Source organism: Mustela putorius, unplaced genomic scaffold (assembly GCF_011764305.1).
Source record: "Mustela putorius furo isolate JIRA1106 unplaced genomic scaffold, ASM1176430v1.1 tig00000174_pilon_pilon_pilon, whole genome shotgun sequence".
In the NCBI taxonomy this organism is placed as follows: domain Eukaryota; kingdom Metazoa; phylum Chordata; class Mammalia; order Carnivora; family Mustelidae; genus Mustela; species Mustela putorius.
This window is the reverse complement of record NW_025421304.1, coordinates 25,720,943-25,748,247: the sequence shown is the minus strand read 5'-3', so window position 1 is coordinate 25,748,247 and position 27,305 is coordinate 25,720,943. Positions and strand designations below refer to the sequence as shown.

The 27,305-nt window shown below is 52.6% G+C and overlaps 2 protein-coding genes across 2 annotated transcripts in view; one reads left to right on the top strand and one right to left on the bottom strand.

The window, feature by feature from the left end:
* CMTM4 (CKLF like MARVEL transmembrane domain containing 4) overlaps positions 1-18,362 on the top strand; it is a 73,341-nt gene extending 54,979 nt beyond the window's left edge. The window contains exons 2-4 of the mRNA XM_004744585.3: positions 1,682-1,858; positions 9,077-9,175; positions 10,792-18,362. Of these exons, the coding sequence (XP_004744642.3) occupies positions 1,682-1,858; positions 9,077-9,175; positions 10,792-10,956 (441 nt within the window). The 3' untranslated portion in view covers positions 10,957-18,362. The remainder of the gene's footprint in view (positions 1-1,681; positions 1,859-9,076; positions 9,176-10,791) is intronic.
* Positions 18,363-19,030: 668 nt separating this feature from the next.
* Positions 19,031-26,505, bottom strand: CMTM3 (CKLF like MARVEL transmembrane domain containing 3). The gene is made up of 5 exons (XM_004744312.3): positions 26,347-26,505; positions 23,250-23,405; positions 22,151-22,246; positions 21,628-21,748; positions 19,031-20,134 (listed from the first exon to the last, which is right to left on the bottom strand). Exons 1-5 carry the CDS (start codon positions 26,503-26,505, stop codon positions 20,106-20,108), a joined length of 561 nt encoding a protein of 186 aa, XP_004744369.2. The 3' UTR covers positions 19,031-20,105.
* Positions 26,506-27,305: the final 800 nt, after the last annotated feature.

Here is a 27,305-nt window from a genome sequence, read left to right as displayed (position 1 = left end):
GCTCTCCAGCGAAGTTTCAGGGCTCAGGAGAAGGGGAGCCAGGAAAGTTGTGCCAGGAGGAGGTGGGCATCCTTGGGCGAGGTTCCGCCACTCTGGAAAGCAGAGTGGCGGAAGTCGCGCCCAAGGCAGGGAGGAGGGGGCTTTTAAGGGGTCTCGAGGAAGCTCAGGGGTCTTTTGGAAGTTTCCCTTATTTGGATATCCCGCCTGCTCATCGGGATCCCATTGGTCCATGGGAGCCCGGGGTGGGGGTCTCAGATTCCTGCTTGGGCCTTTGTTCTCCTGTCCGAGCTCAGGTCTTCTGGCGGGAACTTTCGCCATCTTTAGTAGCCCTTCCTGCCAGCCCAACAGACATGTGGTGGGCTGCGAGGTACTTGGTTGGAGAAGTGCTCGAGTAGAGGCCAGGAGCCCAAGATCGATCTGGTTTTTGGTGCAAGACCACCTGACCTTTCATTGCTCCCTGGGCCATCCACTGAGCCTTTGGGCCGCCTCCTTCTCCTGAAATCTTCCTTTAAAAGCTCACGTAGTGGGGCGTCTGGGTGGCTCAGTGGGTTGGGCTGCTGCCTTTGGCTTAGGTTGTGATCCTGGGGTTCTGGGATCTAGTCCCGCATCGGGCTCTCTGCTCGGTAGGGAGCCTGCTTCCCCCCCCTCTCTCTGCCTCCCTCTCTGCCTGCCAGTGCTCTCTGTCTGTCAAATAAATAAATCTTAAAAAAAAAAAAAAGCTCACATGTTGATTTCCACCAATACCTGTTTGACTGTGATCTCCAAGCTCTTAGGACATATTGCTGGAATGTTACTTTGGTCCTTCAGGAAGAAATTGGTGCCATTATTGGTGGATTTTTCAACGTTTTTTTTTTAAGATTTTATTTATTTGACACAGAGAAATAGTGAGAGAGAGAGAGAGAGAGAGAGACAGCGCGCGCCCAAGCAGGGGGAGTGGCATGCAGGCAGGGAGAGGGAGAAGCAGGCTCCCCGCTGAGCAAGGAGCCCCATATGGGGCTCCATCCCAGGATGCTGGGATCATGACCCGAGCTGGAGGCAGCCCAACTGACTGAGCCAAACAGGCGCCCCAATTTTTTAGCATTTTTATAAGCTGTCGTTCTGACTTTGTAATGGCCAGGCCTGGTGATCGCCTTTAAAAAGCATAGCTTGTGAATGAATTAGGTGGGCCTCGCCTTTAGGCGCTTGTAATTGTTTTAAAGCCCTCCGGGGTCCGCGACCACCTGCTTGACCTCTGCCTGAACCCCCAGGGTAGCTGCAGATGGCATAAACAGACACCATTTGGACCCTGCCCTCTGGCGTCAGCATAATTGCGGTAGGGACTCGGAATGAGAAACGTGTGTGGGCCGTGACCACTTGCTGGTGGTGGAGGAAGCACTGAACACATGGCAGAGCCGTTCCTGTTTGTTCCCAGGGGCCGAGCCGCCCCCAGACAGTGGCCGGGGACCACGGCGGGGCGGAGGTGTCCACGTTAGGACTTGGTCCCTTTGCCAAGGCCCCCATACCTGTTGTTACATAAGAATTTCATCGGGTCCTGTTCCTGACAGCGATACTGCCGTCCCCTGAGGACTCCTGGCCGCATATGGCGGCGGCGGTGGGGTTTTATTTAAATGTGGCAGGCACATATGTCCACGGATGGATACTAAATATACACACGTGTGTGTGTTTCCAATTTTCTTCCTAGATCTTGGCCCTGATTGCGTTCATCTGCATAGAGACCATCATGGAGTGCTCCCCGTGTGAAGGCCTCTACTTTTTTGAGTTTGTGAGCTGTAGCGCTTTTGTGGTGACGGGAGTCTTGCTGATCCTGTTCAGTCTGAACCTCCACATGAGGATCCCCCAGATTAACTGGAACCTGACCGTGAGTATAAACCCCCACCGCCCTCTGACCCTGAAAGGACCGGGTGCTGTCCAGCATCAAGGGCGGCCCAGAGTCTCTCCGCCATCTTGTTGGGCGCCTGTTTATTTGATGCTGGGTTTACTGCAGTGCAGCCGTGAGAGTTTAACTTTCTTCACTGGGTTGAGTAAACCTGTGAAGTAAGTTGAATCTTCACTAACGGTAGAGCCGTCGTATAGCAATTATTTTGCCCCACTTGAAAGATGTCATTTCAGTTTTATGCTCCTCTGAGCAGATTGGTAATGTTGATATTTGCAGAACCTGGAAAGAAAAAAATGGAATTAATACGTTTGCATATTTTTCACACTGGACCCAAAAGCTGTTTACAAAAGCATTGATTTGGGAAGAATTGAAAATACGAATGAATATGCCAGTGACTTGCCAAGCCTAGGATTAGCATTAAATTCAAAGGCAACTGGGAGGACATGGAGGGTTCTGTGCTTTGGTCAGAGGTTGTTTTTTTTTTTTTTTTTAAGATTTTATTTATTTGACAGACAGAGATCGCAAGTAGGCAGAGAGGCAGGCAGAGAGAGAGGAGGAAGAGAGATCGCAAGTAGGCAGAGAGGCAGGCAGAGAGAGAGGAGGAAGCAGGCTCCCCGCCGAACAGAGAGCCCAATGGGGGGCTCAATCCCAGGACCCTGGGATCATGACCTGAGCTGAAGGCAGAGGCTTAACCCACTGAGCCACCGAGGTGCCCTTTATAGGGTTGTTTTAAGAATGAAACGAGACCGTGCATATAAGGGACCTCAAGCCTGTGTACGCAGCTGCCATTCTGAGAGAGATTAATATGACCGCAGGCATATTGGTCTCCTACCAACCACGTTTCCCCTACAGACTTCTGCCAGGTTTGGCTTTACTCCCTCATTAAGTCTTATCTACTGATTTGACAGCTATAAATCTGTTAAAAGATTTCATACTGCAGCTTAATAACTAATTCATACTGGCCATTATCCCCAGAAATACCTCTTTAGTGAGCTTGCTAGAATTCTGATTTTTCTGTTTTAAACATGAAGGGCCTTTTCCCCTTGGTGCCTACCACATGTTGGGTCATACTGACCTGCATCTTTTTCACTGGGAAGTTCATATACATTCTCTTTCCTGGACAGCATTGGGTAGGGCACACGCCTACGTGTGATACGGTCACTTGAGAACACTTCCAGCCCTCTGGGATCCTTTCCAGAATTTCCACCCTTTTGGAGCAGATGAAGGTGTATGCATGCTTATTCAACAGAAGAGTGCATGAGTACATGAACTTGAGGAAGTGTACTTACTGAGGGGAGCTCAGGTCATCTGTTCTCCGGGAGGGGAGAGAAAAGTGAGTTCTTCGGGGCTGGACACAGCTCACTGAGTCGCTACAGAGGGTTGGCCTTGACCATGTGTTTTCTCTAACAAGGGGGTGGGAATATTTTGTCCTCATTAGAGCCCGTTATGGCTAATGAGTGAAACAGGGTGTGATTGGTATAGAGTTAGAAAAATGGTGATTTCAGGAGCCTTTGTTGACACAAAAATATTCGTGGAAAATGATAAATAAGGAGGGCGCTGCAAAGTATGTGTTTTATACAAGCATTATTTGATGCGAGCAGAAAGATTCTCTTAGCTCTGGACTTGCTTGATTTTGATGAGTCTGTGGGACTTACCTGGTGATCCTTGTTTTTCTCTGTATATTCGGGGCCCATACACCGTTGTGTCCCACTCATGTTTACCTTAATTAGTGCCCAGGCCTCCTCCCTCAGGCCACCCCTCTCTGCCATCCCCGCCTGTTACTGAAAGCCGGCTGCGAGGGGCTCCTACTCTCCTTAGCCAGCTCGCTGAGTCCCGTCATGGACTGCTTCTCCAAACTTCTGACAAGGAGGGAAGGTCTGTGCTCTATTCCCTCCTCCCCATCACTGTTTTCTCACCTCTCACTGTCAAATATAGCTCACTCAGAAAACGTGCTAAAATGTACCGTTGAATGAAGACTGATAAAGGCTGTGGAGTATCCACCTGGGTCAAGAGAGAAACCTGACATCCTTGAAAGTCCTCTGGTCAGGATCACTGGGGCCTCCATGGTCCTGGATCCCTTGGCTGTTCCTCTGTCTCCGTATCCCCCCACCACCGCCTCCTCCACTGAACAGTGCGAGCAGAACTGCCCTGGAATGTTCTGTCCCTCCTGCTGCACTCTCTGCTCTTGCCTGCCGTGACACCAGACTGTCCTGGCTCTTCTTCCTCAGTGCCTCGGTGGCCCCTGCTCACCCCACAGACCTTGCACAATCAAGAACCCAGGTTGGTTGTTGAGTGGGGACAGTCTGATCACCCAGAGGGGCCACCTGCAGAGCCCCAAGGCCTTGGCCATGACTCGTGGTATAATGTTTCCTGACACCCCTTTTCACACCAAATATAGGTCTTTTTTTTTTTTCTTGACAACTAAATCTGTGTAGTATTTCCACACCAAGCAGATCTCTAATTCTCTTGACACTAACAAGGTGTCTGAAAATTCAGCTCTGTTCCGACGCTGACTTCTGCAGTTGGCACAGATCCCCGGGAGAAGGGCCCAGTTGGAGACTGCCCCCTGCTGCAGACACCTGCCACAAACGGGGCTCCTGGGGGACCTGCACCAAGTGCAGATTTGCCTCCTGGGGTTTGTAATTCTGTAGAACAATTTACAGAGCTTGGGAGGAGTGCTGTACTTAGGCTCACTGGTTTGCCAAAAAGGGTACAACTCAGGAGCAGGCAGACGGAAGGGATGCGTATGCATAGGGCAGGGTCCAGAAGAGTCTCAGCGTTCTGGAGCTTCTGTCCTTATGGGGTGGGGGTGCAGCACCAGCTCAGAAGCTCCCTGCACACCGTGGTTTGGGGCTTTTCGTGGAGATCTCATTACACAGGCATGATTGAATTAAAGTCATTGACCATTTGCATCCATGTGTAGAGATGACACCAGAGCCAGCCACAGATCCTCGTGGTTTGGGGGCAGCTGCAGTGAGAACCTGGGGCCTGAGCCTGTTTTCAGCTGTCTCACCTGTGGCCTGTCCAGCAGACATCTGTTGGACACCTGCTTTGTGCTGGGATTTGGGAACCAAAAGCATGGGGTGGGTCGATGCAAGCTGCTTGCCCCTTGGTAAGCGTGCTTCGTGAGATCCAGTTTTGTGGAAGTCCTGGTGGAACATAGGCAAAGAGGTAGTACATGCCTTGGGGCAGAAGCCTGGAGTGGATGTCAGCAGGGGAATGTTCAGAGAAGAAGCCAGATGTCGGCTGGGCCTTGAAAGCTGTGTGGGTACCCACTGGGCCCAGAGTGTGGATGGATAGGGAGGGCACGTTGCTGGATGGCCCATTCTCTGGAATGGAGATGGTGTTGGAGACGGTGGGCCTGCCTGGGCTGGGCGCCTGAGCAGATAGGCCAGAGATGGGGCGACAGGGCAGGTGGCTCTCCTTCCCAGTCCCTGCTATGTCGTTGCTTCCGGGCATTTCTAGAACAGCTTTTCAAGAACAGCTAGAAGCTTCTTTTTTTTCTTTTTCTTTAAGAGGTTAGTTTTTAATGTGCGGTCTTCCGGTGTTTAGATGATGGCGTGTTCAAATTTGTTTGGAATGCTGTGCACGTCAGACCGGTCTGTGGGCCAGATATGGCCAGTAGGCCTTGGGTTCACACCCTCTAGGCCACATCCTGTTGACCTGTTAGTGGAGTTAGAGAGGCTCACCCCTGTATCTACCAGTGTGTCAGCAAAGGAGACACCCGGAAGCCTGTGTTTGGGAGGGTGGATTTCCTCTTCATCTCCTAGCACAAGGACGGTCTGCACCCTTGGGTGTTCTAGAGGCCAGACCGGAAGCATAAAGTAGTGGGGGGTATGAGATGATAGGGAGTGGGGATGGCTGGGGCAAACTGGAAAGCATGTGGCTGAGAGAGTACACGTCCCAGTAAGAGCATTTAAAAAAAGGGTCAGCTCATTGGTCAAGTTTCTGAACTCCTGAAAGACTCAGCCCATTCCCATAAAATGGGAATATCTACTGCATAGGCTTGATGTGAGAATTAAATGAAAGCATGTATTGAGGAGTACATTAAAATGGAACTGGTGAAGGTAGATATCAAGAATTACTTTTGGGGGCACCCAGCTAGCTCAGTAGGTGGACTGCATTGACTCTTAATCTCAAGGCTGTGAGTTCAAGCTCCATGTTGAGTGTGGAGCCTACCTAAACAATTATTAAATAAAATGTTACTTCTATATTTTAAAAAAATGGATCACCATCGTTGACTAACCCCCCCCCCCCCGCCAAAGCCCATCAGAGGGCATGTCTGTGTGTTCCCCCTAATGTGAAGGATGAACCTGCAAGGCTTGATTTTTGTTTCCCGGACAAGGAACTCCAGTAGTTGATGCTGACCCACACCCGCGGTATTCCCCCTTTTAAGTCTTTTAAGCTGTGCCGAGCAGTGTCTGTTACAGAAAAGCTGGAAGATGCAGGTAATAAAAAAAATAAAATCATGTGATGATCCAAGACCAGTGAAAACATACATCTCCTCAAAACCTTTACATTCACATGAGGGTCATTCAAAATAACCGGAAAGTAGAAATAACTCATGTGTCCAAAGACGGACGAGAAGGTAGATAAAAACATGGTGTATGCGTGCGACTGAATATGGCCTAGTCATGGAAGGGAGAGAAGTGATCCAGCAGGAGTGATCCCTAGAACCGTGCTCCTGAGTAGAAGAAGCCAGTCACAAAAGACCACATAATACATAATTATACTTATATGAAGTGTCCAGAACAGGAAGACACAGAGACAGAAAGCAGGTGAGTAGTGGTTGCCTAGGATTAGGGGAGGGAATGGAAAACTGCCTGCTGATGAGTATCTTGGAGTGCTGACAGTGTTCTAAAATGCGATCGTGGTGACTGAATTGTGTGTTTTAATTGGGCATAGTATGTGGTATATGAGTTACGTCTCAGTAAAGCTGTCGAAAAGTCCTACAGGATAGAACCCATCGGGATAACCACTTGTATTACTTGGTGTGACAACCTTCCAGACCAGGTAGCCTAGCTTTCCCATTGGCATTACGTGGTGATGTGTGAAGCGGGGAGAATGCAGCCATCAGAATCACGCTTTTTCACTTAAACTATCTTAGGTATATCCCATGGTAAACGTACAACTGCATCATTATTTTTATTTTATTTTATTTTTTTTAAAGATTTTATTTATTTATTTGACAGAGCGAGATCACAGTAGACAGAGAGGCAGGTAGAGAGAGAGGGAGGGAAGCAGGCTCCCTGCTGAGCAGAGAGCCTGATGCGGGACTCGATCCCAGGATCTTGAGATCATGACCTGAGCCGAAGGCAGCGGCTTAACCCACTGAGCCACCCAGGCGCCCGCATCATTATTTTTAATGACCACATCGTGTTCCGTTGTTCTGATACCATTTTATTTTATTTTATTTTATTTTTAAACTTTTTCTTTTTTATTTTATTTATTTGACAGAGAGAAATCCAAGTAGGCAGAGAGGCAGGCAGAGAGAGAGAGGAGGAAGCAGGCTCCCTGCGGAGCAGAGAGCCCGACGTGAGGCTCGATCCCAGGACCCTGGGATCATGACCTGAGCCGAAGGCAGAGGTCCTAACCCACTGAGCCACCCAGGTGCCTCTCTGATACCATTTTATTTCACAAATCCCCAGTTCATGAGCATTTTCTTTGCTTCCAATTTTTTTTTTTTTGTGCTATTTTAAGCTCTACCACGAACGTCCTTATACTTGGACCTTTCTGCACTAGCATGATACTTAAAATGAATTTCCAAATGTGGAAATCACATGGACAAACACCATGAGCCAGCAAGGGCATGTAGGCCCTTGACCACACGTGTATGTTTCTGTTGTTGTCCCTGATGTACATATAATGTTGTTTGATGTCTGACCTCAGCATCGTATCGTAAAGCATGCCCCCCACTTCTGAATAGTCTTTGGTTCAGAAAGAACATTTTGTAGTCTTCGTTACCCCTACAGCACCTTACGCAGAACGGAGCATTCTAACTAAACACTTCCTGGTTGGAATTTGTGAAAAATCTGCCCTTGCTGAACACTGGCCACAGCTGAAAGTGGCCCCGCTGGCTGACATTTCTGGATAGTTCTGTAGTTGTGGGTACTCGCAGCCCGCCGTGAGCCCCCGCAGAAGCCCACGCCAGGAGGGAGCCAGGGCTTCCTGCCGCGCATCTTCAGTACCTTCATGATGAGCACGTTGTTCTTCGTGCATCTTTAGAAAGAGGAGATGGCCCTTGAGGGCCGCCACCCCGGGCACTTAAACAGTCTAACATGTTTTCCGTGTTCTCTGGGTTCTTTCTCTGTGGAGATGATAGAGGGGCTCTGGCATGGCCCAGGCTGTTGGGGGCCCGCTGTCACACTGCAGTAACAGAAGCAGCACTAAAGGCAGGGAACCGTAACTGTGAGCCAGGTGCAGGGATCGGCGCTTCTTGTGCGTGGCTCCCCCGGGGCCCTAGGAGAACTCGGTGAGGCGTGGGTGCTATTCTCATATGAGACACAAGAAATGAAGTGGCTTATCCTACGTCGTGCCTGGTTAGGTCCCAGTCGGGTTGTGACACTTAATCGCTGTGCTCCGTTCCTCTCAACAACTAAGAGTTCAATCTTGGAAGCATTGGATGTGTAACCTCCTTTGCTTTTCAGAGAGCTTAGGAGAAAATCCTCTGGGTTTTAGCCACACAGAGCCTTGAAAGACTGTGTAAGCAAGAGCATGAGGTCCGGCTGCGTGTGTTGTCTAGGTTGGAAAACAGTATGCTCGGAATGTCACACACAAACGAGGGCACGTTGGAGGGGATATCGCCAGTTTTGGTATATTCTGGACTCCCGGGGAGTGTTGTCCATGCCAAGGTGTTTTGAACGTATATTTTTAAAAAGGTGACAATAGAATTCTAAACGGTAATGAGGGTGCGTGTCCTTGATGGGTTAGCCATTGGGTTTCTAGACAAATTCACTAAGAAATGACTGTGTGGTTGGTTAAAACATTAATTTTGCCATGGTGACCTATCAGGTGATGTACATCGTACACCGGTCCCATCTCTGCCTCCCTCCATGGGCCCAGCACCCCTGGGCCTTCAGGACTAAACTGCGGAACCATCAGAGAGGCTGGATGTTGTGCTTCTTATTTTGAAAATCTTTGCATTGCTTTCAGGGAAAAGCATGAAAAAATTCTTTTCAAGTGACTTTATTTTTTCTTTAGGATTTGGTCAACACTGGACTCAGCACTTTCTTTTTCTTTATCGCTTCGACCGTACTGGCTGCTTTAAATCACCAAACCGGGGCAGAAATTGCTGCTGTGGTAAGTGCACTCGGCTGGTGAAAACACAGGCCGATTCGTACATGCTATGACTGGCTCTCCTCTGTCCCCTAGGATGTGTCCTGCTTGTTCTTCTTGGGCTTTTTCTTTGCTAATGATGATGTTACTGGGACAATGGAGGTCCTAGTTCCTTTAGTGCTGTGGTTCTCAAAGTATGGTTCCCAGAACAGCAGCCTCTGCATCACCAAGGAACTTTTTAGAAAGGCCATTCCTGGGGCACCTGGGTGGCTCAGTGGGTTAAAGCCTCTGCTTTTGGCTCAGGTCATGATCCCAGGGTCCTAGGATCGAGCCCTGCATCAGGCTCTCTGCTTGGTGGGGAGCCTGCTTCTCTTCCTCTTTCTCTGCCTGCCTCTCTGCCTACTTGTGATCTCTCTGTGTCAAATAAATAAATAAGATCTTTAAAAAAAAAAAGAAGAAGAAGAAGAAGAAGAAAAGAAGAAGGCTCCCCCAGAGCTACTGAATCAGAAATGTACCCCCCAACTTTAAAGATTTATTTATCTCTTTGAGAGAGAGAGTATGGTGGGAAGGGGCAGAGGGAGAGGGAGCAAGAGTCCCAAGCAGACTCTTCACTGAACACAGATGGAGCCTGACGCGGGGCTCGATCTCACGACCCTGAGATCATGGCCTGAGCTAAGAACTGAGAATCATACCTTCAGCCGACTGTGCTATCCTGGAGCCCTTGAACCAGAAATACATTTTAACAAGCCTTCCAGGTGCTTCAGGTACACACTCAAGTTTGAGAATCACTCATTTCGTCTGTTTGCAACAGAGCCCTGGATGTCTTGTTAGTGTTGTTGCTTTTAAGAGCCTGATCTGTCAGTGTGGGGCTCTTAATGAAGGAGAGGGCAGTCCTGATGTCATTTAGCAGCCAGATGACATTTTTTTTTTTTTTTCTCTTCAAGGTAGAATGCCTTTGCAGGCAGGGTAGGAAGCAGATCATGTTAAGACTTTGATTCTCTGTGCTTTGCATTTCTGTGTTGTTCTGTATTTATAATGAGCAGGCAGCACTTTTGTGATGTGAAGGGGAGTTTAAAAGGTTTGTAAAAAAACACGGAACAAGCTGTTCACCTAGGTGTCACTCGATAGGTTGACCCGTCATTAGCAAATCATTAAAATTCTGCTGCTGCTCACCTAGGAGCTGCCCACCTGGGGCTGTCCAGGGGAAGGCATCTGGGCAGCAGGCAGAGGCTTGGGGGCCACAGTTTGGGACGTCAGGCGTTGTGGCTTGACACTCATTTTCTCTCTATTTGGTATTTTGGCTACATTGTATTTTCTTACCCAAGACCAGTGGCCACGAAAAAGAGGCACTTCTGTGAAGTGTGTGTGTGTGTTTGTGTGTGTGTGTGTGTGTGTGTGTGTGTTTCGTAGATCCAAAATACTTCAAGAGAAAACCTCAGGCTGTCTGTCTTCTGGTCAGGCAGGACTTTCTGGGCATCATGATTAACTACACTCTTGGCCGTAGTCTGACAGCCAGATAACAGTGGGTCTGGGCATTGTGGGGACGGCTCAGGTCAACAAGAGCTGCTCGGGGCCGGTCCTGCCCAGACACCCCGTCAACGGCTAATGGTCCGAGGACTAACCGTGCCTGTGTTTTGTAGATATTTGGCTTCTTGGCAACTGCCGTGTATGCAGTGAACACGTTCCTGGCGGTGCAGAAATGGAGAGTCAGTGTCCACCAGCAGAGCGCCAGTGACTACATCCGGGCCCGCACGGAGTCCAGAGACGTGGACGGTCGCCCTGAGATTCAGCGCCTGGATACATGAGCCCCAGGGGCCCTCCTCCCTCTCATCCTCATGCCCACCCTTCCAACCAAGTTTTCTTTTCCTCGTCGTGTCAGATTTTCCTGTGATTAAGCTGAATTTTGTCCTCTTGGTAAAAAGTTCATTACGGGAAAGGGTTTTCGGAGAGTGGCCCTGTTGGCGGGTCTGTGAGGCGGGACCCCAGCCGCAGCTGCTGAGACGGGGGCAGGGGCGGCTTCTCCAGCATTCAGTAGCTGTCGGAGCCGCCAGCCTCACTGGCTGCTGTGTCTCCTCTAGGTCCTCACTGTCCCCGAGTACAGGCTTCACATCTGACGCTGAGCCACCCTGTCTTAGGTTTTTGTGACAAGTCAAGACTTTGGATTAATGGGAGCTGCTAAGAGGGGTAAAAAAGAATCAAGGACTGAAGGTGCAGGGTTGAAGAGCCAGCAGTAGTTGCTGGCCAGGCGCCCCGCGGGCCCCCGGGCAGCGTGTAGTCCTCCCCCCGGACCCCTCCCCTGCTCCTCGTCTTCCGTCCCTGGGCCGTGGAGACACCAAGGGTTTGGCCCCGCGTGTGCTGCTGGAGCTGTTTGCAGGGTCTGGACTCTATGGGGATGGGAAGAGCTGCTGTCCTCCTGGCACAGCCCGGCAGGCCTGCTGCCATGCGGGAAGGTCGCCCTTCAGAAAACTTTCCCTGCCCTGCAGAGAACTCACTCCGCTGCTCCTCCCATGCGTCACCTCCCCGAATCCCACGATCTCCTCCAGGCATATGGGACCATCCTGTTTCCCAGTTTCCTATCCACCCTTGTTACTTGGAGGCCGAATTGCAGACTTCCTGCCGTTTGACCTTCTCAGGTAAAAGTCACACAAAAAAGTACAGTCCATTCCACCAGCCAGAATGCTTGCCCATTAGCTGGCTTCATGGACCACGGGTGGGGACACATCTCTGTTTTAGGGACGTGTGCTAATTTTTGAATGCCTGAGGACAGTTGGAAAGTGATTCTGAGTAGGTTTGTCTAGGATTTGAAAATACTTGAATTTCCACCACGACACATGGTTTCACTGATGTTTTGGGAGGCACAGGTTGTCGCTCTCGTGCCTCAGGGTCCTAACTATGAACACTGATCTGGGAAGTTGTTGGGAAGAATTGTGGTGACGTCAGATTTTGAACGGATTCTTGAGAAAGTGAAGGTTATGCAGTGAGTGTGTTCACTGAGCCCCTCTGATGCTGTAGTGTCGTGTCTTCTGTCCTTCGTATTCTTCCTGTTGGAGACTAACTATTGTTCACGGAAAAATTGTTTGACCTTGTTGGTTTCCCCTCTCTGAACTGTTAATGTTTACAGACCTTCTTCTCACTCTACTTATTCTGCGTTCGGCCATCCCCGGAGAGGAGACCTGTCCCGCTGTGGGGACAAGTGTGCAGCCCCGGGAGAGCCCCTGGGCCGACCTCGCGGAGTGGTGGACGATGGCAGTGGTGGCCGGGCACCGTGTAAGGGGGGAGCGGACGTGAGTGTGTCGGGCGGTGGGGGGGACACAGCGTAGGTGAGAAAGCGTCCAGCCCTGCCCATGCCTCTGATTTCCCAGTGCCGGTCCCACTGCTCAGCCTGCAGTTATTGAAGGGTGGGGGCAAGGGGTTAGCCCCGTGGACAGGCCATCCAGTACGATTGGAATTCTGCTGTGTTTCCTTTCTGGGGCAGTGGCCTGGGTCACATGTGTAAGCTCCTTGTCTGTGTCCTATGCAGACCCCTGCTTCCACGCAGGTGGGATGGAGCCCCCAGCCCCTGTGTGTGTTGTGAGGCAGCACCAGTCAGGAGTCGTAGACCTTGAACTTAGTAGATGTAGTGACTTTGGAGGAGATTAGGACATCTGGATTTTATCTGCTCCTTTTGTGTATTATTCTGCATTTGTTGAGTGTGTCTGCGTTGTCAGAAATGGGCTTATCTCCCTCTGAGAGTTCCAGTTAGACACAGGCTGGCAACGACTCAGCCCTGCATTCAGCGGGGCCCACTTGGAAAGACCACCCTGAGCTTTATCAGCAATCTGCTGGGAATCATGTTACTTGGCCTCACTAAAAAGCCGCCTTTGAAGTGAGATGGGGGGGTGGAAAGAATACCACTCAGGCAGGTTTGCTGCCCAAGTTTTCCCAAGTCACTACAATAAAACCGGTTTATCGTCTGGTGAAAAAGGGCCTGTTGATCTCCTGAGGATGTGTTGAAAGCTGCAAGAAATGGTTCTGAAGTCCATCAAAACTGTAAAGGCTTACAGGTGATAACAAGTGATGGCATCTTGTGCCACAGAGGGGCTTAGAGTCAGTTTGCATCGTAGTGTTAGAATCTTCAGAATTATTTATGTCCCTATAACTATTTAATATCTTTTGTGCCATGAGGTCCCCCCATACTTTTTGTAAATACATTGCTTTATATTTAATTAGCTCCCAGCAAACCCAGCAGCGGCCAGGCCCACTCTCTAGCTCACAAACCTGGGTGACGTGGTGACACAGATGGTCGCGCCGGGCAGTGTGGCAGTGAGCACTGGTGGAGGGAATTCGGCTGTCTAGGGCAGGTGTGACGCTGCCTGCATTTTCCTTGTGCTGCCTCTGTGTACAAACAAGATAGTCAAGATGTAGGGGGGCTTAACAGGCCCTTTTTTTTCCCCCCCCTTTCCTCCAAATTGAAGGAAGCCTATTTGTGCATTTAATAGTTCCAATATGGACCACATTGATTTGGTTTGGGGGATTTTAAGGCTAAGGCAATCTTCATGTTTCTCAGCTTTCTGGTAGGATGATGCTGGCTTTCAGAGTGGGAGCCAGACTTGATGGGAACTGCAGTTGCTGTATAAGTTGGAATTTGTTCCTGGAGACTGTGTGATTGAAACCCGCAAGCATCTCGGGGAACTTCTGGGGGTTTTGGAAGGACGCAGACACTGACGTCTTCAGGGAAGGTTGGTCTTGGCACTGATTCAGTTGATGTGGTATTTTTTTCCTCCGCTTCTCCTGTGTCTTTTTTCAGTGCTGAAGATATGGAGAGAGAGGTCTTTCCCTTACAAACAGAAGGATTACAGTCATGGAGGCTTAAAGACCCTCATTGGCCTCATAGAAAGCCAGGAAAGGACAAAGGCCTACGGATTACACTCTCACAGAAGTTTGATACAAAGTATTTTATTTTCGATTTTTACTTTGTGCAGCAACACTTGTCCAAGAGGGATGACCTTTGCCTACCAAAAGGCAGGGATGGCATAGCCTGTCCAGCCCCAACACCTTGCTCTCTCGGCAAGCAGAGCTGAAGTGCCCTTATGGGCAGAGTCTGGCCCAGCCACACGGAAGCCAGTGGGGACCCAGTATGGCTCTGAGGGTTCAGCTCCTGGAGGCAGAGCCCACCCCCAGCCCTCGGGGCACTGCGACAGTCCCCTGGCAAGGATGCTCTTGCCTGTGGGTAGAGGTGGTAAGTCTGATGTGTTGGATGCTTCTGGTGAGAGCTTTTGACTCCACTGAAAACATGTCTACTCTTTTAAAATTTGCAGTTTCATCAGTCTTTCTTTGATGCTTTCTTAGTGATTTGGTCTTCAGTTAAGCCATAGGCAGTCTCCTGGGGAGAGGAAGCACCAACTCCTTTGTGCACATATGTGAATTCTCGCTTGCAGCCAGTAAGCCTGAAATAATGCCTCCGTGTGTCGTATCCTGTGTGTGGTCCTTCTCCTGTAGACACTCGTGTGTTCTTTGGGAAGAAATTCCTCACCCCTGCATGTGTTTAAGAGGTGGAGCGGGTTCTAATCTCTGGCTATGCAAGATCTTCCCTAAAGATGAATAGCGTGTGGAGGCAGTGTGTGGCCAGTTCAGTGATTCTGGGAGTCAGTGATGGTTTAAGTGGTCCCCATCGTGCCTCCGTGTTCAAAACCAAGCAACCATGAAGTCATTTGCTGCCACCTGATGTTTTTTCCCTATCTTGTTTATAGGAAAATAATGACATTAAACAGGTAGCAAAAAGCAAAACAAAACAAAACAAAAAACACTTTCTAGACTTAAGGCTTTTGCCGCTTGATTCTCTCCAGCAAAATAAAAAGTTGCTTCTTGCCCCAGGGATTGCCATGAGCTTGTGAGGTCCCAGACGCTTTTTTAGTTCCTAGTGAACTTTACAGAACCCAGGAGTTCTGTCTTTGAGTGTTTCTTACCTTATCAGCAAGCACCCACTCTGAGGACCAGCTAGGCAAAGGCCTGGAGAGGTGGGAGCAGGGGGCGGGGCCAGTTCGGGCAGTGGGAGGGAGGGAGGGGCTCAGCACATGCCGCTGTGTACTGGGGATCCTTCCTCACACCACATGTGGTGACTGACCTGGGCCATTTGGAAAAAATGTACTTGGCGACCTACCTTCCTATCCTCTTGCTTTGGAAAAAATGAGGTCTTGTGTTTGGAATCCGCCTGAGAGGGAGAGCTGGATGTGGGGACCGGCCCGCCTTGGCGCTCTACATGGGCTCTGGGCGTCTCTCGAGTCTGGACGGGGTGCCTCAGATTTCGGTGTGCGGGCCTAGAGGGAACGCAGCGCTGACGCTGCCCGCCTTGAGCTTTGGAAATCTTCCTGGCTCTTCATAAAATCTTGTGTTTCCTCTCTCCTCAGCAGGTATTACTGAGATCTTAAGAACTGTCTGGTTGAGAAGGCAGTTTGAAATATTTGACCCTGTCCCTTGCTTTTCTTTAGAAACCATCTCTGACAGAAAACACCCTCAATACCTGTTCGATCGGGAATTTCCTTCTGAAAATGAATGTTCCGGTTGACTTTTCCTTACACCTGTAAGTGGCATTTATACACTCCTGGGCGTGAAACAGAGCAATGGGTCCTGATGTATTTTCCCTTCTTTGGTCTAGATTACATTTTTATTCCACTTGGATGTCATTTCCCAACCTTGGGGATTCCCCCCCCTTCCAGTTTTTCTTATCAATCAACAGTACAGAAAGAAGTTACCTATAAGCCCACTGGGCTTGAATCAGTGGCAACTTGCCTAAAGTAAAACTTAGATTATGGATCCTTTAATAGTGCATCATTTTTATAGGGTTAGTTTTTTTGTCTACATTTTTATGCCAGGACATTAATTTGGTGACTTGCTTATTAGACTCCTGGGAGTGGCCTGTTTTCTTTGGGATGCATTGTACACAAAGGCCAGAGAGCAGAGAGCCTTCATTAAGGGGTTAAAAGCCCGGCTGGTAGGGAGCTCTCAGAACTTTTCTGTTTCTAATGAACTTGTCTCAGAGGACCTGAGCAAGCTCTGTTGATGGGATTAGGGCTCGGCCCAAAGTTTCTTTACTGAATTGTGCCTCTGAGGAGTGAGTGGAGGTGTGACAGGTAGATTCAGGGGCTGGTTTGTATGGGACTTGGTAATAGTCCGAACGGGTCAAATCTGAGTCGTCTCTGGAGGAGGATGCCAAACACTGGTGGGAAGCATCTTGTTTAACCAGGAAGTGAGGACATGGTGGGGCAGGGGGGGGGGGCGGGTACCCAGGCCAGGCAGGGCCAGGTCTAACGGATGGTTGTCCTCCTCTGTGGGCCATTTTGCTTTCCTGCCTTTCCAGAATAGGTTTGCAAGTTTTGAATTCTCTAGAGAATGGAGGAAGGCAGATCATCAGGGCTTGGAGAACTGGCGGACTCAAAGCTGGGGGAGGGCCGGCTCCCAGGGAGAGGACGAGGGCAGGAGGCCTGCATGGACCCCCAGGCCGGTCCAGACCCACATGGGGGCTGCCTACTTCCAGCGCTTCCACTCTGTAACCCAAAATGAGTTTTCCATCCCTGCCTCCTGATGAAACTGACATATGTGGATAAAACCAGTGCTTTTAATAACTTGATTTTGATGTTCCCTCGAAGCGAATGTAGGGATCGAAACTATTTGTATATGTTGAAGTTTGTAGGGGTTCAGGAACCCGTGGCAGAAACACTTAACTATTTATTACAGGTATGACTGTATGTGTTTCCCCCCTCCCCACAACGTAGGTAATTCTGTCTTTGTATATTTTAAGACAAATAATAATCTCTTCACCTTCGGTGCCTTCCGTGTGTCAGTCACATAAACACTTGTCAATCATGGAATTGAAAAAAAAGATGTACATTTAGTTAAACCAGATGACACTATTTTTGTAGCATGATTTTAGATTGTGTCCTTTTAATATTGCTTTTAGCAATGATGGTTTTGAGGTTTGGCCATTATCCCTTTAAACTTCGTTACGTATTTTAAAAAAGAAAAAAAACAATAACAACCCACCTTGGCTATTCCTGTCTCCTCTCTGCTGCTTTCTCTCCCCAGCAACTTGTTTCTGCTTATTTCAACAGTCTGAGAGTAAGAGTATATTTCTGTGAAATGATTATTAATCAGTATAACTGCATCTGGCATTTTTAAACCACTTGGTCAGTTAGAGAGCCACTGCTCACCTCAAGCAGAAAGGAGAAAGTGGTTTCATAAAAAAGGATAGACACACGTGGTGCTGACTCCCCCTTCTTTGGGTCCAAAACAGCGAAGAGCCCCATTGTTGGGGGCTGGTGAGGCTGAGGGCCTTCTCCGGCCTGATGTCTTCCAGGACCGGCTCGGGCCAGTGCTCCTGCCAGGCTGCTGGCTTCCCTCTGCCCGCGCGGCCTCCACTGGCTGGCCTTCTCGGACCTCACATTGGTTTACGGATGTGCGGGGTGGGCTCCGTGGCCCTTTCTGATTTTCTGCCTGGACAAAATAGATGTCCTGCTGCGAGGAGCTTCATGAAATCGAGACTTGCTACACTCTACCTGCTCCTTTGGCTTTCCCACCCCAGTAGGATGTGGGTTCTGTCTGGTCAAGAAAATTCTTGAGTAAACTAGCTGAGCCGCTGCAACATGAAGGAGTGGATTTATGGAAACGTAAGATTATAGCTTCTCTTTTGTCCCTTTGAAGGGTCAGAATATGTAATTATTTTAACAAAGGACGTCAAGTCAGATGGCTAATAACTCTGATTATTCATTGGTACTTGGCCCAGTGGCACTTTGGGGGGCAATGTTAATTTAACATTTTACATTTTGCTTCTTAAAAAAGACTATTTCCTTTGCTAGTTGGACACAGCTGTGGGCATTCTGAGGTGATGCCCATGTGGCACAGGATGGTTTATGCTGTTGGTGGGTCTCCTGGCTTCTCAGACTCTAGCTTGTGGGTTTGACACTATCCATTTGGAGTGGTTTTGGCGCCCCAAAGCCTTTGCTCCTGGCGGTTTGTCCCTGACAGCAGACAGAGCCTCACATTGCCCTCAATTTTGCCCCTTTATTTCTTTTGAAGGACCTATTTTTCATGGTACTTGTCCTGATTGTTTTCATAGTGTTCAAATCTGTATTTTTGTATGTAGAGGAAAATAATTTTCTCAACACTAATCGCTAATAAATATTGTATTAAATTGTCATGAAGGAGTACTTGTTTAATAAATGGACACATAAAAGTGGCACTGTCTCTGTCCTTGCTCTCACTTCCCCTCTGTACCTTCCAAGGCTGTGGACCCAGTTTCTGAAACAGGCCTCGGAGATGGAGGCAGAACACAGTCCGCATCCACGAGAGGGGCCATGGTGTGGGTGTCGACAGGCAGCAAGGCTGGCTTACCTGCACAGGCACGGTGGGGCAGAAATTCCCGCCATACGCTCCTCTCAGCATCTGCACGCCAGCTCTCAGACAGGGTTTTGAACGTGTGCGAAAGCTGGAGCAGAAGGCCTAGGCCAGATGCTGACCCAGCGTCCTCCCAGGCTCCAACTCTGAGGTCCCTTGTGCAACCAGATTCCAAACCACGAGAGCCCCAGGTTGTGGCTGCCTCAGAGGCACGGTTGATCGTTAACCCTGACACTAAGTGAGAGGGCCCTGGGCCCCTTCAAAGGGGCTCCGGGGACCAAGGCAAGCTCCAGAACCTTCTTTCGGTTTCCTGCACTGAGAACCAGGACTGTGTGAGGAGTGAGGGAGAGCACATGCGTCAGAGGCGTCGGCGGTGTGAGCTGTGGAGCAAGAGCTGAGCCCTGGAGCTGTCGGACTCACCATCGACAGGAGCCATCTGTGCTGAACAGGACACTGGACTGCACTGCCCTGGGTGGTGTGAGTTGTTTTCAAACGCATACACTCCAAGCATGGAGTCAGTCTGGTTTAATCCATTATGGCTTTTTTCACATGCAAGAGAAGAACAAAGGTTACAAATGCCCAAGACATGGGTCCACATCTGGCTCATTCATTCATTCATCAGGCCTCTTGGGTCAGAGGAAATGCCATTTAAAAAGCTACTTTTGTGTAAAAAAAAGAAAAAAAAATTACATAAAGTTACAAAATCCCATTGAACATACACAGGACGTATACTCAGGTGAACGCAGAAGGCACATCTCACCTCTCGAAAGGCAGTCAGGAGACCTGCTCTGGTGTCGAGAGACTATCATCCTGAGTGCCCGAGAGCCCCTCGCCGGCTGGCGGGCCCCCGGAAAAGAGGGTTTGGCTGGGCCTGCCCAGCCCCCCAGAAACCATCAGTTATTTCATGGTTAGGTATCTGGATCTTTTGGACCTGGTAAGCTGATCTACAGCTGTCAGGTCCCCCAGAGAAGACGTGGCCCCCCAGGGTGTGAGGTGCCTGTTCTGGGCACTGTGACCTGCTCGCTCCTAGAGGAGAGCAAAGGTCGGTTTTCTTCCTGCTTCAAAAATGAAGAGGGAACTGGTGCTCCTGGAACAGAAGATCTTGCAAGGATCATTCTCAACAAAGTGCCTGGCTGAGTGGGACACCAAATGCAGACAAAAATCCCGGGGGCCTAGCAGGTTGGCCCTGTGGTGGCTTTGGTCCTACTTTTACCCCCCCTCCCCGCTGCAGGGGACAGAGGTAACAGGGCTCCATCAGCTCTGTCCCCTTGTGCTTATTGTTGGCAGAGAGTGTACAAAGCTAAAGGTCTGTGGGGCAGAAATGAGGAGGCATGGCAGACTATTGACGATGCCCCCGTGTGTGCAGTGGTTATTAGATGCTGCTCAGCCAAGGGGTGCTGTTGGGTAGGCCGGGCTTGGGCGTGTCACCTCGGGGCGTGAGGAGGCCGGCTCTGTCAGAAGCTCCCACTGCTGCTGGAGAAGTCACCGCCTCTCTCCCAGCGCATGTGGTGTCTTGACTGCGCCCAGCCGGAAGGCACGACTGTAGGAGCCTGGGGGGCTCCGGTCGTTGGGGCGGGGCAGGGCTTCAGTCAGAGTCAGAGTCGGAATTCTCTTCTGAAAGCAAAGCAAAGGGGATGCTTGGCAGGAGTTTGTAGGCCAGCGGGGCCTGGAAGCTGTTTCTGGGGAGACTGGCTGGGTTTCTGGCTGTTGGCTAGAGCCCCAGGCTCAGACCCCTCCCGCGTGGACTGTGCTGTCGATGGTGGCAGCTTAGCAGGAGGGCTGGCCTGGGGCCTGGGACCCAACGCTGCAGGGGCAGCTGCTGTCACCTCCAGGATGTGGCCACATGGAGCGGGGAGCCCACATGCTCCTGCTCCAGGCCCTCTCCAGTCTCCCCTGGGCTGTGAGTGGGCTGGGGCTTCAGCCTGAAAACTCACCAAACTCAACCCTACCATGCAAGTCAGCAGGGCAGGGTGGGGTCAGCTCTTTTCTGGCACAAGAAAGTAAAATATACTAGAAAATCAGGAAGTTGCTTTTTAGCCATCTTATAGTTTGAGTCCCCCTTGCCCCCAGTCCTAATTTTATATGATAATCAGACACATTTTATGACGTTAAGGGCCTATCTAAAGTTTGAGTCAAGGGTTCCTGAAGTCCAATACTGAGTACTCTCTAGAATCTTCTGGAACCCCCACTCCAGGAAGGAAAAGCACCCAAGTCGCTAACCCTCCAGCCTCAGCCCCAGTGCCGGTTGCTAATTTCAGGGAGGGACACCCCTTCACCGGCCAACTCGGTCTCTTGGAGCCCCAGTCTGTCCTCACCCTGTTGCCGGATCACGGATGAGCTCCGAGAGCCTCTGTAAACCCTGACTCCCTTGGCCCTGTCCAGAGGGTTAGACTGGTCTGATTTGGTGGGCTTCCTGTATTCTAACACATAAGCTAGGAATCATTTTACATCAAAAAAATCATACGTCCATCTCCAAGTCTCAAAGCCCACAATACTCAAACACATGTGTCCACGGTCACTTCCTACTTGCTTACTGGGCTAGTGGTCTAGAAACACCCAGGGCAGGGAATGAGTAGGTCACAAAGGCCTAAGGAAAATGTCTAGGGTCAGTGACCCTAGGTGTGGCTGAAATACAGGATGGGAGATGGGCCTCATCCATTCTTAGCAAAAGGATGGTTTCTGCTCATAAACCTGAGCTTGCCCAGGTGCTGCAGGTAACGATGAGAGCCTGGTTCTCTGGCCCCTGAGCCACGGGCTGGTGAAACTGGGCAGGTGCCTGGGTTTCAGGGTAGGTGGCCACTCCGGCTGCCTTGGGGGCTCACGACGGAAGGTCTTGTCAGCAGGAGGTGCCGGGCCTGCCCTCAGCATGCCTTTCCTGGAAAGCCCGAGGGCCCGGGGAGCCAGCCCAGCCTGCTTTATGATCCATATCCCATAAAGGAACAGGAGAACCAGGCTGGGAACCCATGTCCTGCCCATATTGGGAGAGAGGGAATGCTCCTCCAACCTCAAACTGGTCAAGCATCCCTAAAGGAGAACAGGGTCCCCAGCAACAGTCCTGGGTTGAGAAGCCAGGGTCCCAGGTGAAAACCCACAGGGTGGCCACCCACCTTCTGCCTTATCGGCTGTGTTCTCTTCTGCTGAGTCCCCTTGTTTGAGGAATTTGGCCACATCATTAAAGATCAGGTAGAAGTCGATTGCAAACACGATGGTGGCAAAGAAGCCAAACACCTGTGAGACAGGGGACAGGATGGATGGGAACGATCATTAGAAGCTGGGAGTCCCGGGTCCGAGAGCCCGGTGGGAGTCCCGGGTCCGAGAGCCCGGGAGAAGCAGAGAAGCTGCCGCCCTGCTCGATATGCTCGGATACGTAGCTCAGATAGCAAACACACCCCTCCCGGTACCAACAAGAAGCAAAATGAGCTGTTACCTTGGCTCGGCAAACAGCCTTCAAAACTTGGGGCAGATGAAGCCTCTAGTAAGAGGAGTTTGGAATCTCTGAGATCCCCTGTGGGCATAGACTCTGCCCCAGACGTTGAGCGTCCAAGGGGCATCTGGGGCTCCATCAGAGGTGGGGTGAACTTGAGGGGGCATTGCTGGGCAACCCCCTACAGGGTTAGGGTGGCTACTCACCCCAGCTGCTTTGGAAGCCCCGTCCGAATACTTGGCGACAGCTGTGATGGAAATGGCGAAGTAGATGAGAGCGGCTGTGACACAGCGCAGGAAGTCCTGGGGAGAGGTGGGCGTGGTCACTGCCCTGGGCTCCAGGAGTGGAGCACAGCTTTGGGATCTGGAGCAGGGCTGGGAGCCCAGACAGGGGCATGGGCTCAGAAGGGCACCAGGTGGCAGGAACGCAGCTGGAACCCACTGTTCCCAGGGGACAGTGGGCCCTGCAGGTCTGGCACCCCTGGGGCTCCGCCCTGTCCTGGCCCCACCTTGCACTCCCTAGTTCTCCCTTCCCCCCATTCCTGCCCCTGACCAGGTGCCCCTGGAGGCTTCCAGCAGCGGGGCTGCCCCGTTCCGGGTCCAGCTGGCCATGCCCTGCCCAGTGGACAACAGGACGTGAGCCAGCCTGCAGTTTGCCCTGTGGCTGGGCCCACAAGCACATCTCCCTGTTTGTTGAGAAAGATGTGGGAAACCTGGTCACTTGTTTCCTGCTGGCTCTCCAGTGGGGAGATCTGGCCTTGGGCCTCGCTGTGCCACATACTTGTGGCAGATACCTTTACCTATCATGGTTTCTGCTCACCTGTTCCTAAAATAGGGACACAGAGTGCAGCCCATCAGGAAACACATTGGATATGAAGCCAAGGAACCAGGGTTCACTCGCAGCCCTTCTGTCCCTTCTCAAACAGCAAAATTTGAGGTGGGGCTTTGGGGCCTCCTGGGTGACCAGGCAAGCTGCCAGATGGCTGGGGTCTGGCTGAACCCCGCAAGTCCTCATTTAACCTGTCCTGCTCTTGTGGAAATGGCTTGAATTCCTGCGGCGGAGGCTCATTCCGGCCGGCCCGGCTGGGAGCACCAGCGCCACCTGGTGGCCAGTGGCCAGGATGTCAGCTGGGGTTCTCAGCCTCCTCCAGAGACCTCCCAGAGGTAAGACAACCTGCTCTGGGTCACGTGTCTGCTGAGTGGGGAGTCCGGGCTCCAACCAACTGTAAAGAGCCCCTTTGGCGCACTGAAGAAAGGATGAGGGTCAAAATGCAGCCAGCCCCTTCCTCCTGGGCCCAGCCCTTACCATCATGGGCCAGCACAAGCCCTGCCACTTGTCATTCAGCTGCATCGCATCTGCAAAGAGGAAGTAGAGGGCCAGCAGGAACTCCAGCAGTGGCGCTGCGAGGAAGGCGGATGCAGAGGACGCCACATAGCACACAAAGGTGATGAATGAGAGACCCTGGAGGGGACGGGAGGAAAAATCAGAACCTTTTTTACAACCCCTGGCCCTGGGCTCTGCAGCCAGGGCCAGAGGTCCCTCCAGCAGGGGAGGTGACCTGCCCACAGTCCTGCAGCTGCCAGGATTAGAACCCCATCATGGGGCCCTGGCCCACATGCTTGCTGCCATTAAGGCCTCTGGGCACAGGTCTGCACCCTGATTCCCGTGCCTGTGCCCTCTCAGGACCCAGTCAGGATGTCCCAGCTTCCCATGTGTATCCAGCCCCCCAGGAGGCTGCCTTCTGCGGCTGCATACCCAGCCCCCCCACCCCAGCAGGCTCTATGGCAGAATCCACCCAACTTAGATGGTGCACAACAGGGCAAATCAAACCCAAGCAGTCTCAGAGGCAGCTCATGAAGCAGGAACCACTTCAACAAATGACACCCAACTCCCAAAACAATACACAAATCTTGAATTTAATGATATGCATGATGAAGTGCTCAGAGTTGAAATGTACTGATGCAGGTAATTTATTCTGCATGAAAACCTAACTGGTGGACAGACAGAAGGAGAAGATGCGTGATAAAGCAAAGCCGGCAGCAGGTTAACAACTGTACAGTCTACGCAGTGGGTCTATGGGCATTGATGATTTAACTCTTTGGGTTTTCTGTTTGCCAGTTCATACGAAGAAAATACCTCCGGGAGGGGGGTGCGTTGACCCTGCCGCTTCAGTGCATGCTGCACTAAGGAACAAGAATCAGCATTCTCCGCAGCCCTGTCCACCTGCTGTGGGTGGGAACTGATGCCTGAAGATGCTGAGGCCCCCTGGCCAGTTCTGCAGACCATATGAGGCGCTGTTTCCCTGGCCAGGGCCTGAGGCTTGGGCATCCTCACAACCATCCATACACGGGTGCTGCCCACAGCCCACCTCACAGATCAGAAGACTGAGGGACAGACAGGTGAAGTGAGTTGCTCAGTATCATGGGGCCAATGAGAAGGCATCGGAATTTGAACCCAGGGCTGGCTGACCACACACCTGTAGGGCTTAAGGAACCCTGCCCTATGGGTGCTGGCCTTTATCTGTTTTGATTTCTGTCACTATGGCTGGGCAGGATTTGCGCATGTCCATGGCTGAGTAGCTTGGAGTGGAGCCCAGGGGGCCCTGTAGGGACACTGAGATGCCCCACAGGAAACGCTGTGGCTGCTTCAGACAAATGAGCTGCAGAGATCCCAGGGAGTCCCCAGGGCATCCAAAACTGCCTTGAACAGGGCCAGGGAAGTAGCCGGGTTCAACCCGACAGATGGGAAATTAAGGCAGAGAGAGGGGCCTCCCAGGAAAACAAGGCCATGAGACCCTGACCCACCCCGTCCATAGCTCCTGCTTCAAGTCCTCTTCTTATCTCCCTCCCCTTCCTGTCCACCACCCCCCAAAGCCAGATTCTGGGAAGCTCCCCTTCATTCCTGTTTCCTCTTTCCCTGATTCCTGGTGGCTACTTCCTCCCCTTTCCTGTCCGTCAGCCTCCCGTTTCCTTGGGCCTGGAGGCAGCGAGGGGTGACCAGAGGGAGGCAAGACTGACCGGAGTGGCTCCCTTTGTGATCAACTCTAACCAGTTCTTCCCCCTACTTCTTCAACCTCCTAGATCTGGATTCCTGACACCCAGCTACAAAAGGGCCTCGTCTGAGGCTGGCTGGAGGGGGGTTGGGGTTGGTGTCCCTCACTGGCCTGTGGATTTAAGGCTTCTCTGCAAAAGTGGCTCCCATCCACCTCCAGGCTGGGACTGGGGTGCCAACGAGAGGAGTGTGGGCTGATGACCTCTGGGCTGACCCCAGGGGTAGAAGTAGTGGCAGGAAGGCCTCCCGCCATCTGCCCTGAGCAGTAGGAAGAAGAGGTCTGGGGCAGAAGCCTCCTTCCTCTGATCCCCACTCTCATCCTTCCCTCACCTGACCCTCAAGTCCTGTCAAATTCCCTAGACGTCCTGGCCTCAGCCTTCTTGTCTGCAAAGTGGGAATAACAGGGACAGCCAAACTGCAGGGGATCTAAGTAACAAGAGCTGCTCCTTATCTCGCCTTCCCTGCGCCGGGCCACTTCGTTCCCTTCCCTGCACAGCGGCCCAGCACCAAGACCCCGCCCCACCCGCGGATGGTGCGGGAGTTCTCGTAGTGTCCCCAAGACAAAGGCCTGACAGGCCCGGGTGGGGGTTGCGGGAAGGAGGAAGGAGCTTGGCGGGGGCGGGGCGGCTGGATCAGGGCAGGGGAGGAGAGGAGGGGGATGAAGTCACCCCGCTGGGCCCCCGCCCCCGCCCCCTGCACCCGGGGGGAGGGGTCGGCCTGCACACCCCGCACTGTGCGGCCCGGGCCTCACCCAATCCCGGGGGTCCCCTTCCCACTTCCCGCTGTTCCCCGTCTTGGCTGGCCGGAGTCCACCCCGGCCTCCGCCCTGCAGCTCGAGGCCCGGCCGGCCTTCCCTGCGCCCAGGAAAGCAGGCAGGGGCGCGGAGAGCCCACCCTGGCCCCGACTCGGGCGTCGCGAAACACCGAGCCGGCTGATTTCTCCCGGGGCGCAGCCAGAATGGCGGGAGAGTTTGGGGAGCGGAGCGCCCATGACGGATGCCAGAAGATGCGGGGCCGCAGCCCGTTCCGGGGGCCCAGAGAGGGCGGAGGTGCCCGAGGTCACACAGTGCCGGGCTGAGTTTCCAGGGACCCTCCCGTCGCCTTGGCAGGCCCGGGCCTCAGGCTTCCCGAGCAGCCCCCAACGTTGGGTTAGGGAGCCCGAAGGGCCTGGGTTCGGGCTCCGCCTCGTCTCTGCCTCCCGCGTGGAGAGCTTCGGCGCCCCCCGACGCCTCGGGAAGTGCTCCCAGGTCCGCCCGGTCCGCCCGTCTTCCGCGCTTCCGAGGGCTCGGCGGGGCCCGGGAGTCCCGACGACGCCTCCGCGGTTCCATGCCCGGGCCCCGCGCCGCACTCACCGACTCGGCCAGCAGGAGGCGGCCTTTGAGCGAGCAGAGGAAGGCGCGCGCCGGCAGGAGGGCGCGGAGCCCCGGCATCGCCGCGCCGGGCGGAGAGCGGCCGGCGCGCGCCGAGGCCGGGTCCGGGTCCGGGTCGGGCTCCTGGTCTGGCGGCCACATGGCGGCGGCGGCGGCGGCGGCGGCGGCGGCGGCAGGGACCGAGGCGCGCCCCGCTCCTTCACCCCGCGCCCGGGAGGGAAGCGGAAACCCGGACTGTGCGGAAGGAGAAAAAGGCGAGACCCAGGAGCGGGGGCGCATCCCCCACCGCCCCGCCCCGCCCCTCCCCTCCTGCCTCGTCCCCTCCTCCCCTCCTTAGCCGTCTCCTGCTCCGCGCGGCCCAGCTAGCTTCTTCCGCTCGCCCTCCTCCTCCTGCCTTCCTCCCCTCTGACCTAGGTTGCCCCAGCTGCTCCGGCGCCCCCCCACCCGGGGCGGGAGCGCCCGTGGGGCTGGCCTGAGGCCCCCTCACACCCCCCCGCACTCTCCGCACAGCCGTGGCCGGGAGCTCCGAGACCTTCTTTTTGCGTCCCCTGAACGCCCCGTCGGGGCTTCCAGTCTTCCCTGCCTGCCCTGAAGGCTTGAGTACACTCGTGCGTCGTCTAGTTTCCTGCCCGTGTCCTTGCTCACGTCCAGGCCCCAGGAAGCCAGGCGCCCAAACGGCAAGACCCTTTCGTCCTCCTGCGCTTTTCCTGGAGCAGTCAGCTCCCCACCCCACTCCCTCTTTCTCCCCTGGCCTCCCTCCCATCTTTGGCCAGCCCGGCCTCTTCTACTGGCTGCCCCAGCCTGCCTTCTGCTCCCTCTTCCCATTCATACCCCGGCGACTCCCAAGGGCACCTGGGCCCCAATGAAGGGCACCGCCAGCCATCCTTCCCTCCCCAGATCTGAGACCCGAGGTTGTCCTGTTCTCCCTCACCCTCACCGCT